Source organism: Microcaecilia unicolor, chromosome 7 (genome assembly GCF_901765095.1).
Source record: "Microcaecilia unicolor chromosome 7, aMicUni1.1, whole genome shotgun sequence".
In the NCBI taxonomy this organism is placed as follows: domain Eukaryota; kingdom Metazoa; phylum Chordata; class Amphibia; order Gymnophiona; family Siphonopidae; genus Microcaecilia; species Microcaecilia unicolor.
The window spans coordinates 234,720,449-234,732,984 of record NC_044037.1 but is presented as its reverse complement, the minus strand read 5'-3'; the positions used below and the strand labels follow the sequence as shown (position 1 = coordinate 234,732,984).

General features: G+C 40.9%; 1 protein-coding gene across 1 annotated transcript in view; it reads right to left on the bottom strand.

Annotated features, from left to right (window-relative positions):
* Positions 1 to 12,536, bottom strand: part of TTC21B (tetratricopeptide repeat domain 21B) — a 220,258-nt gene that overhangs the window by 199,124 nt on the left and 8,598 nt on the right. Inside the window, 2 exon segments of the mRNA XM_030209686.1 lie at positions 3,810 to 3,932; positions 7,759 to 7,925. Coding sequence (XP_030065546.1) covers positions 3,810 to 3,932; positions 7,759 to 7,925 — 290 coding nt within the window.

The window sequence follows — 12,536 nt, the reverse complement described above, 5'->3', positions numbered from 1 at the left end:
GCCAGCATGCTATCCCACACCTACATACTGGTGGGAATGTTAGAAGCAGCTCGCTTAGGTACACTGAACCAACCCAAAGCACACCTGGTTTACCCCACTGCCCAACCCCACCTCCCAGCAACAGTGCACAAAAGCTCCACAGAAAGGCCACCATGCCACCCTCTGTCCCCATGGCCACCTCAGCTCACACAGCACATGAGCCTATGTACTGCATACCTCCACCCCCCCCCCCCCCCCCCACCATCTGGCTGTAGCCATCTGTCACAGGCCATGTGAAGAGCACTGCACATGTAAAAAAAAAAAAAAATCATGTATTTGATGCCAAGAAGGTCCATCACCTTAACCACGTCTCCGCTAACTTTTGTTTTGTAGGAGGATTGGCATCCACAGGAACCTTAAAGCGCTCAGGTGCCGGTACCGTAAAATGTGTGCCCCTCACCATATGACAGGGCCATGGACCCAGCAGAGGGATGTTAAGGAGGAGGAGGACCCCGGGAGGGACATGTACCCACTGGAGAGGGTAAAAGGGGCAGAGAAAGAGACCCCCCCCCAGGCAGTAACGCAACACCTTCTGCAGCTCAGTCCCCCTCCTCCCCCCCCCCCCCCCCCCCCAGAAATGACTGCCACACACTTGTCGCCGAGCCCACTCTCATAGCCACCCTAGGCCAGCTCCTGCTGCAGGTCACAGGCCTGCGCACTAAGTCCATTTTTTTCTGCTGGAGTGAAATGGTCAATTTTTGTATTTTCTGTATTAATGCCCATGCGCTAATTTTCCCAATAGTGCAAGCCCCTACCGCCACCCATTATGTAGGTGGTAAGGGCTCACATATTAAGCACAAGCTAATCAGTTAGTGCGCCACAATGTAGCTGTGGTATCTGACTACCGCAGATCATACCCACTCTTTGCCCCTAGCGTTAATAAATAAATTATATTTTTTATTGCGCAGGTAGTGAGCGCATATACAAAAATTACCAAGGGACCTCTCAGTGTGCCCCGTGGTAAGCCATTTTTGCCATGTTAAGTATGTGTTAGTGCTTGCCGTAGCTTAGCAAAAAGATCCCAAAGTGTATGTGTAGTACATCAGTAAGACAGAGAACACCACTACTCAAACTGGAATCAGAATTCTTTTGGAGGGGAATACTAATAGCGTTCCTAATTATCCTTTTCAAAAGGAATTCTGTACTTTAGTTCTAAAAACTATGTGCTATCATGAGATCTCAAATAAAAATGGTATGAAATACATAAAGCACTCTTTTTCAACTTCTAGACAGTATACTGATGGAAGGATTTCAGAATTTCTCTTCGAAAAAGAGGTGCAATTGACTATCCAAGTTAGCCAAGAAATGTATAAAGTTAGTCCAATTAAAAGGTTCCACCTTAGATTTTTCTTTTTTTGTTTGCTAAGTTTGCTAAGTTTTTTCAAAAACTCCTCTGTTTCCAAAAGTGGTTAAATCATTATTTTTCTCCCACTAAAGATCTCTTCCCTGTGTCTGTTTCTTCAAGACATATAAAAAAAGAAAACAACTATATATATATATATATATATATATATACTTGCCCAGAGTCACAAGGAGCTGCCTGTGCCTGAAGTGGGAATCGAACTCAGTTCCTCAGTTCCCTGGGACCAAAGTCCACCACCTTAACCACTAGGCCACTTCTCCACTATATATATATATATATATATGGAGTGGAGAAGTGGCCTAGTGGTTAAGGTGGTGGACTTTGGTCCCAGGGAACTGAGGAACTGAGTTCGATTCCCACTTCAGGCACAGGCAGCTCCTTGTGACTCTGGGCAAGTCACTTAACCTTCCATTGCCCCATGTAAGCCGCACTGAGCCTGCCATAAGTGGGAAAGCGCGGGGTACAAATGTAACAAAAAAAAAAAATTCTATCTTATAATTAGAATTACACTTACTAAATGTATCTACAGTTTTGTATGTCTTACTATGCTTGCACAGTGAAATGTGAGAAGAAAGCTTAGGGCTGAACTGTGGTTTTAAGTAGTACACTTTCAAAATCGAACTCTGAAACCTCCCATCAATTAGAAGACAAAAAAAAAAAGTTCTAAAATTTACGTAGAAAGGTTTAAGAGGTCCCAGAGTTGAACAAACAGGATAGTGGAGTAAATTTTTCTGCAGCTTATTTTCAAAAGAGAAAAACATCTCAAAAGTTGCATAAATCTGCATTTGGACATTTTTCCCACAAAAACGTCCAGATTGGTATTTTCAAAACCAATTTTTAGATATTTTTCTATGACGTCCGTCAGAAGTGCATTTAAATTACAAGGGGGCGTCAGAGACATGTTAAGGGTGGGATCTGGGCATTCCTAACACTTGGACATTTTTCAGCCATAATGGAACAAAACAAAACCGTCCAGGACTAAAAGTAAGACATTTTGAGCTAGACCTGTTTTTATAACAAATAAAGATAACACACTTTACATGCAGAATTTTTTTCACAACTTATATAGGTTTTTCATCAACTCATTCAATTGACCTCAGCGATGTTCATTGCCAACTATAATTATCTTGTATGGCAGGTTGGAACAGAGCTGGCGCTAGAATAAATGCTCAGGGGGACAGTCCTTGAGGCAGCTCAGGTTTGAGCGAAACATATGTCGGGCAACTTTACCCCTGGGTCCGATGATAAAGGGAAATAAGATAAGTTAAAAAGTTTAACGTTAATCTATGGACAAGAAATTTAAAAAATTTAAAAAGCTCAATATGGTAGAGCTGACCTATGAAGATGATGGATGTTGTTAACATTGCCATACAAGATAATTATAGTTGGCAATGAACATCGCTGAGGTCAATTGAATGAGTTGATGAAAAACCTATATAAGTTGTGAAAAAAATTCTGCATTTAAAGTGTGTTATCTATATATTAGTTTGGACACTTAAAGAGTACAATTTGATATTATTGGTGTCTTAATAAGTGGTTGCCATTTTATTTGAAGTTTTATAACAAATAAGGCACAAAAAGGTGCCCTAGTTGACTAGATGACCACTGGAGGGAATCAGGGCTGACCTCTCCTTACTCCCCCAGTGGTCGTTAATCCCCTCCCACCTCCCCAAAATGTGATTTAAAATATTACTTGCCAGCATCAGTTATTATACTCAGGTCCATCAGAACAGCATGCAGGTCCCTGGAGTAGTCTAGTGATGGGTGAAGGCACTGCAGACAGGAAGACCCAGGCCCATACCTGTTACACTTGTGGAGGAAACTGTGAGCCCTCTAAAATTCACCAGAAACCCACTGTCCCCACACATAAGTGCCCCCTTCACCAGTAAGGGCTATGGCAGTGGTGTACAGTTGGGGTAGTGGGTTTTGGGGAGGTCAGCATACAAGATAAGGAAGCAATGGTAAGATGTGTACCTGGGATAATTTTATGAACTCCACTGCAGTGCCCCCTAGGGTGCCCTACTTCTTTCCTGGGAAGTCTGGGGAACCAGTCTACTAACAATGCTAGTTCCTCCTACATCTCGATGGCTTGATTTTGTGCATTTTGCACTTAGACATTTTTTGTTTCCAAAAATGGACCAAAAAAACAAAACGTCCAAATCACAAAACCTTGTTTGAAACAGTATTTTCAGGGGGGGAAAAAAAAAAGAGAAAAAGACATTTTTCGTTTTAGAAAATTACCTTCTTTCCTATTCAGATTTTGGACATTTTTTGCAAAATGTTCAAAGACAGACTTAGATGTCATATTGAAAATGCCCCTCTCTGTTTTTTTTTAAAAAGAAATAACAGTGCAATGTAACAGCAACAATTCAATATTACAGCTCTTTATTTTAATCTGTAAAATTACCTTTCCCAACATAGCAAAAACATCCTTTCCATCTTGTATTCCGTCATCAAAGTATTTTACAGACTTTTTAGCATAAGCTTCTCTCCCACAGGTCAGATCAAGCCAGGCTTTCAAAATCAATCCCTGCAAAGTCAAATATTCTAATTAAATGTCAGACAATAAATTGAGTAAATTCCAAAATGATTTTTATGCTAAACAGCTTTCTATAAAATATTAGAATGAAAATGAAAAAAATGAAATGCACCGACATCTATCCTGCTTAAACTATATTAGTATCACACACTAAGGGCCTCTTTTACTAAACTGCTCTAGTGATTCCCAGCGTAGCAAATACACCGCAGCCCATTCAATTTGGGTTGTGTCACATTTGCCGACCAGGAATCGCTAACACGTTTTAGTAAAAAAGGTCCTAAAAATGCCCTTCAGAAAATAAAACCTTCTGCCCACTTTGTTTATACATAAAATGCATTTTATGAAAGTTGATTTGAAAAATTATTACCATTTGTGTACTGTGAAGTATTTTAAAAAGGACACACAGAGCTGTCTAGCCCAATTATTATTACTACCTATTTCTATAGCGTTACTAGACATACTCAGCGCTGCACACTAAATATATGAGGCAGTCCTGTCTTTCTGATAATCCTATCCTGATGTATTATGGGACCAGAGACACTGATTTCAAAGGGTAGGGATCAGGGAATCTCACACTGCTCTGGGATATAAAGTTCAAAATCAAGATTGACTGAAAGGTCTCCCACCCGGAACTAGGTAATTTGGAAAAAGTTATATTCACCTTCTTCTATTTTAGGGGTGCTTTTACAAAGCCAAAAACGACACTACCGCCTGGGTAGTGCGCCCACCCGGCGATAATGTCAAAGTTGGCGTACACTGTTTCCCACAGTAAAAAAAAAAAGTTCCATTTTCTACCAGGGATGGCGTTCCAGTGGTAATCGGCAGCACAGCCACATTGACGCGCACTGCATGAGTACCATGTGTGTAGAGCGTGAGCCCTTACTACTAGGTCAACAGGTGGTGGTAAGGGGTCAGGCAGTAAATAGCCATGCGCTACTTTTAATTCCAGCGAACGGCCATTTTCTGTCCCCATTAAAAAAAGTCTTTATTCCCAGCCGCAGTAAAGAAAATGGCACAGCACGCACCAAAAACATGCACCCACACTACCGCAGGCCACTTTTTACCATGGCTTAGTAAAAGGACCCCTTATTGTCTAGTCATTAGCTTTGGAATGGAAAAATTATGTTTTTTACCTGTTAGTTTTCTTTCCTTTAGTCCTAAATGCTCAGACCAGAACTTGTGAGTTATGTCCATCATCCAGCAGATGGAGACAGAGAACAAAAGTAGTTCCTTATGATTCACCCTCTTAAGTGTATTGTGCAGCACTGGACCCTTCAGTATTTTGCATGACAAAGCAATGGTGGTGACACATACAAAACAGCATGTAGTACAAACATTGAAAAGCCAAAGAAACTACAGCCAGCCTAGCCCGTGTGCCACATGTATTAACAATGGAGAAGGTGAAACAGGGAAAAGATAGAGGGCGGACCCCTGAAAGCAGGGACCATTTTCCACCTTGACAGAAGGCTGTAGAGGAAAAAGCTGAAACTAGAAAACAAAGCAGGAATGAAGACCACCAACTAGATGGACCAGGCAACAGCCCTTGGAAACTCAGACCTGAACAGGTTAACTATGAGAAGCCATCAGGACCAGGAATGCTTTTTTCCATGAGGTAGAAAATACGTGAGGAAGCTGCGAGATATTTCAAACCTCTGTCCAGAAAGAAACCATTCTAGCATGACTGAGGTTAAAGCAACTGTAAAACGATATTTCAAACCTCTGTCCAGAAAGAAACCACTCTAGCATGACAGAGGTTAAAGCAACTGTAAAACAAGAAAAAACAGGAAGGGTGGATTTCTGAACTGATCTGTTGGGACTAAAGGAAAGAAAACTATTAGGAAAGAAACATCATTTTTCCTTCCATTTCATCCCACAGATCAGTCCAGAACCTGTGGGATGTAGAAAAGTGAGTGGAGGAGTGGCGGACTCTGGTCCTGGGGAACTGAGGAACTGAGTTCAATTCCCGGCACAGGCAGCTCCTTGTGACTCTGGGCAAGTCACTTAACCCTCCATTGCCGGCCGCATTGAGCCTGCCATGAGTGGGAAAGCGCGGGGTACAAATGTAACAAAAAAAAAAAAGCAATTCTCAACTAGAATAAGAAAAGAGTTCTGAGACTCAAGAAACTCCTGAACAATGGAAGCCTAGAATTACAGAACTATGGAAAAAAGTGGCTACTAGTGTTCCCAACTGCAAGACATAGAGAGGAAAGCTGGAATGTTAGCCAAGGGACCTGAACAAGACTGCAAACTAAAACACCATAAATAGAACTATAGCGTGGAAAACCAAAGAAGAATGACCACAGAGAAACCAATAGAGGACACACAGTGTAGATCATATGACCCCATCAGACAGGTAAAACTGGCACAATAAGAGTGAACCATCATTAGACATCCAAAGAAAATAGTTATTAAGGCTGGAATAGAGGATACTGCTAGGGCAAAGCAGAACTTCTTCTGAGGGAAAGTGTTAACAGTTCCTACAGTGAGAGGAAAGAATGGCCAAAACTTTGAAAACCAAGCACAGGGAGTAAGAAATTAAACCCCAAGCAATGAGAGGTTAAAATAGAAATCACAGTGCCACGACCACAGGATGGTGAGCCCTTGGACCGCAGCCGGAGCTGAGGCACACAAGTCCTCTGGGCTGGCGCAAGGCAGGAAGTGAGGCAAGACTAGAACATGGGCAGACAGAACTAGGCAGGACAAGGCAAGGTAAACGACAGGACTGGGCTAGACTGAGCAAGACAGGACAAGGCAAGGCTAAGCTGAGCACAACTATACAAGGCAAGACAGACAAGACAGGAACTGGATCCAGATGAGGCAAGGCAGGCAAGGCAACAGGGTTAGAACTGAACCCAGACAGGAACAAGGCAAGGCAAAGAAACAAGGCTAGAACTGGGTTCAGGCAAGGCAGAGCAAGGGGCAAGAACTGGATCCAGACACAAGGTACAAGACAAGACCGGGCAAGGCTAAACAAGACAAGGACTGGATCCGGACAGAACAAAGCAAAACAAGGTACTAGACTAAAATTGGATCCAGGTGGGACAGAACAAGGCAACAAACAAGATAGACAAGGCAGGGACTAGACACTAAAGACAAAGCAAGGTAGGGCTTGGAGATTGGCAGGAACTCAGAGACAAGGCAGGGCTGGAGCTTGATCAGGATCAGCAACAAAGCTGAAGAAGGACCATTGCAGGACTAGGCAGAAACACAAAAATACACAGCAGGAAGATAAGCAGAACAGAAATGTTTTAAATAAAATAAAATTGCCCTCCAGATGACACTAGAACCATACATGGGGAGAGTAGAAACTAAAAAAAAAATATCTTGGTGCTTGCCTGAAAACCTGACTGGCTGGGGTGCATCTGGGACCAGGTTTTGGAACCACTGTCTTAGGGCAATACAGGATTATTTGCCAAACAGTTGAGCAGAGAACATCAGATACTCAAATACAAGATTTTTTTGGTCCAAAAAAATGAACCAAAGATTTGAAAGTCTATAGCACTGTGTTTTAAGGTCTTGTTTACTACGCCGCGCTATAGGCATGCCAACATTTTCGCACCAGCTAATAACAGAGACACTCATAGGAATATAATGTGTGTCTCTGTCATTAGCGCACGCTAAAAGGTTTGTGTGCCTACAGCACAGCTTAGTAAACAAGTACCTACAAGCCCTTAGTGTTATATATTAATGTCAGCATTTCTATCTGCTCATTTTATGACTCAATGGAGGAGCTGACTTTCTAAAGGTATATTGACGTGATCTATCAATTGAAGAGCATGAAAATATTCAAATTCCACAGTATGCACTATGTAATTACCTCTTTACTGCCATTAGAAATTTTGATCATTCTTTCAATATATTCACGAGCTTTATCATGGCGCCCAAGATGCCAGAGAAACAAACCAGCAAAGTACAAAGCCTTTTGTCCTGCTGAACGACGGCTCTCCTTCATTTTAGCATCAAATTCCTGAATAGCTTCACGATCTGTAAATTTTTAAACAATTATTTGGTAATGGAGCAAATATCAATAGCAAAATTAAATGCATAAAACAACATTTTATTACATACCAGTTTAAAAAAAACTTTACAACAGAGGATAATGAGGCTACATTTGAGGCCAGAAAGCATGGAAGAGAGGAAAGTGAGAGTGTAACACTAGGAAGGGCCAGGAAAAGAAGGGAATAATAGAATGAGAGGGGGAGCAAGTAAATACCTAGTACATTGCTTCTCTGGCATGTAAGTCAAGGAACAAGACTGCTGTTGGACATCCCAGCAGCCATTTTGAATGAGGAAGCTATCATGGGCAGCAGCAAGTGGTGAAACGGTAAGCCCGGGGGGGGGGGATGGAAGGAGAAAGTGGGAGCTCTTTGGTTTGGGGGTGGGGGGCACAGCCGAGGAGGCACACCACGGGAAGGGGGGGGTAAGATGGGAGGGAAGGAAGGTAGGCATGCTGGATACCATGGGAGGGGGGAGGGGAGGGGAGGGGAGGGGAGAAAGGAAGGAATGCTGGAATCCATGGGAATATAAACTGAGATTTAATCTTTGGTTCATTTTTTTGGCCAAACAAATCTTGTTATATTTGAGTATCTAATGTTCTCTGCTCAACTGTTTGGCAAATAATCCTGTATTGCTCTAAGACAGTGGTTCCAAAACCTGGTCCCAGATGCACCCCAGCCAGTCTGGTTTTCAGGATATCCACAATGAATATTATTAAGAAAGATATGCATGCACTGCTTCCACTGCATGTAAATCTCTCTCATGAATATTCATTGCAAATATGCTGAAAACCTGACTGGCTGGGGTACTTCCAGGACCAGGTTTGAGAAACACTGCTCTAAGATGCAAGCTGGCCAAAACAAATTGATAAACAATTTTGGTTTTAAGTGCTTTACATATGTACCATATAAATATACTACACTCATAAACAGTTAATTTTTCTGCTTTCAGAAGATCAAAGATTGAGTAAACCATTCTAGGATCTGATCTGTGATACCCACAGATATTATAAATAAAGATCTTAAAATCAGTCATGCAGCTCATATCTATCTATATCTCTAACAGGCCACTCACAAGCAGCAGGTGCTCAAGAACATTAAAATGAAAAAATAAAATCCATTTTCTAGGTGTGCAATACAACTGATGCATGGAAAGAAAATCTTCTGTATAATTCTGTAGTTCATATACCCCATTATTCTATAAATGGCGTTCAAACTTGCATGCACAAATTTGGGTACATGCCCAATTTGCACATACAATTTGACTGAGTCTTAGCGCCAATAACTGGGTGCTATCAATTACCTGGGTTAACTGGCAACATTTTAGATTTACGTATGCATCTTACTAATGTTAACATGATGTAATTTCTCATCATACCAGACAACGCCACCCTCAAAGTTATCTTACTAATGAGGGATCTAGCCGCTGCCTTGCAGTTATTGACAGTCCCCGTCACCCTACAGGTCTGGATATCACTAAGCATGTAAATCTTTTAGCACACAACTGAAAAGGGGCTTGGCCTGAAGAGCAGCATGGGCACAAGTCAAGGACGTTCAATAAAGATATGCGCTGTTTATAGAATACAAAGAATCCTCATCTAATTTACGCACAAGGATTTACACCAGGTTTAAGTTGGTGTAAATCCTCGTGCCAAAAGTTGGGCATGGATCTGTAATGGAAGATTTTTTTTCAACTCTGCCTTGACCGACAAGTGCATTTGGGGCCTGTATTTTTGATTAGAATTAATTCTGTTTGTGTGAAATGTGGAAGAAGATAAGACACAGCTCTAATTAATTTGGTATGTGATGGGAGAAGTGGAGCCTATTTCAAGTTCAGACTGGCCACCTGGACTGAGAAACATGTAACCACATTCCCACAGTACAGCTTGTTTACCTAAACAGAGACATTCTCAAACATTCTGTAATTTTCCTTGGCTCTAAACATGAGTTCTACGCCTAATAAAAAAGGGAGTTTCTGTCAGTGAAATTGGGAGCTCGTCTGTGAGTAACATGCGTACTGCGCAGAGAACCATATTTCCTGGTCAAAGAAACTCCTGGCTTTCGCTGTGAACAGGGCCTCCCCAGCTGATAAGAGCCTGGATGTAGAGATTAAGGACCAGGGATGTATGTATAGATATATGTATGTATAGTGTATTATGCTTCTTTTCCTGGTCTAGAAACTCCTAGCTTTGCTTGGATGTAATGACCAGTGATGTAATGATGGTTTCTTTTTAACTATAGATACATATTGTTTCGTTTCAGTTATATAGCTTAATCATTGTGTATCTTAGACAATAATGAACCTCTAATAAAAGTCTCATTTACCTAATACGAATCCAAAAGAATTCACAGGAACTACTGAGTAGTCTGTGTCAGTGAGGCAGGCTGTAAAACCAGGGCAAAACATTTTGGCGACGAGGGAGGGATTTGCAGAAGGAATGGCACTTTTTAAGAGGAATGCAGAGGAGAGTGTTGAAATATCAGGTTGGAATGGGGTACTATATGGTATTATAGCCACTGAGTGGTCAAAATGTGAAGGGTTATGTGAGGAGTAGGATTCCGGATTAAAGGAATCAGAGCCCTTGTGTGCAAAAAATTAGAATAGAAAGGGAGAAGGTACAGTATTCCTTATCCGATAGCCTTACTAAACTACCTCACCAATCCACCCAGTTATTAAAGTCCACCTTTTATCCTGCCTAACACTTTCCTTCTCTCTTCCCTTACTTAACCTTTGTACAATACTAATTGTATCTGATAACATGGAATGATTATGTCATAACCAAACTCTGTAAGCCACATTGAGCCTGCAAATAGGTGGGAAAGTACATAGATAAATCTTAGTAAGATAAAAGGACCGTCTCAGGCAGTGAAATTTTTAGGCATTGGAACTTGTTCCTCTCCATAAAAAAAAAATGAGGTACAATGATTTCTTGGATTACTCAGTTTCTGCAAGCAGCGCATACCTCAGTTAAGTAATCAGGAAAAAATATGACCTTGAGTGGAAGGAAAAAGAGCAACACGTTTTTTTTTAACAGGCTTTTGAGCAGGCAACACAGATTGCTTTAGATCTGTGGCCAGTGCAATTAGAAATAGAATTAAGTGTCCTAGTGAATGAAAATTATGCTAACTAAAGCCTTTGGCAAAAAAAAAAAAAAGATTAGGCTTTAGTAGATATTGTGCTGCTGACTATAAGACATGTAATTTCATTAGAATGCAGTGGAGAAGGAGGAAGTAGTTCATATGCACAGTTAAACGTTGTTTATGTGGTTTTGAAAACTGAGAATTTGGGATAATGTCATGCATATACTAACTCATGGTCTGTGGCAAATAGATTAGCCACTTGGTTACCTACTTGGTACAAAAATAATTGGAAAATTAAATCAAGGATTTGTGGGCAGAGAATTGTGGCAAGATATTTGGAATTATGTAAAATACTAATGTTATTGTTTTTTTATGTAGATGCCCATTGCAAGGGTGATACTTTAGAACATCTCTACAGCACAGTGGCTGATGAACAAAGTAAAATCACACCCCTCAAGGTAGAAACTGTGAAAGAGCAGGATAACTGCTCAGGTTTGGCGAAATGAGTGCACCAAAAATGTGAACATCTGGGAGAAAAGTCCACTTACAGGTGGGCAACAGATCGTGGTATTAGTTTATGGATGTTATTAAAACTGTTATTGTTGAATGTCTGGTCTGTTAATACCAGATTAGGCGATCTGTTTCCCACATGTCTAAGGGTCAATTATAAAGCAGAAAATTACCTGAACAAATTTGGTAGATGGATTATGTAGGACCTTAACCTAATTTGCAAGGATGTCAATATTTGTGCACAGCAGTAGATACATATTCTAGATATGTAACTGCACATCCTTACAGGCAACACTTTTAAAGCTTTAGAATTGATAATGGTTCCCATTTTGAAGGTTAATTAGTATAACAATATGCCTTAAGTCATAATATAACCCTGTCCTGATCCTCTAATCTGGGCAAGAAGAATGGACTTATGTCCCAGCAAATAAGTGTTATCTTAGAGAATAACTGATCTGTTTATATGCTTCATTCATAGATCCTTGTAAGAATCAGTATAATCCTCCCTCTTATGGTGTCTTTGGGTATGGCTATCACCCCCCCCCCCCCCCCCCCCCCCCACGTGGACATTTATGACTCACCGCCGAGAGTCAGGGCAAGCTGAATGGGAGATGGAAGAATCATAATGAAATCTGACAAAAAGATGACTACATAAGCTTAGCTTACTAGATGTGTCCTGTGGCAACTATCATTTTCAGTCACAAATATGGAACAGAGTCCTGCCACACAAGTTTAATATGACTTGCACAAGTCAGAGACAGACAGTACAGCAATGTTGACCCAAAAATGCAGACACTGTTAACATTTACACCACCAATGTGTTATTAGCACATATTTATATTCTTCTTGTGTTCTTCTTGTCTATGAAGACCTGTGTAAATACTGTAGTACCCTTAATTGCCTTAATTGTAGAGTAAAATGAACTTGGTATGATACATTGTTAGGAGCTTTTGGTACAAGTGTAGAGATAATAAATGCCATTAATGCTGACAAAGCAAAATGTAAAACC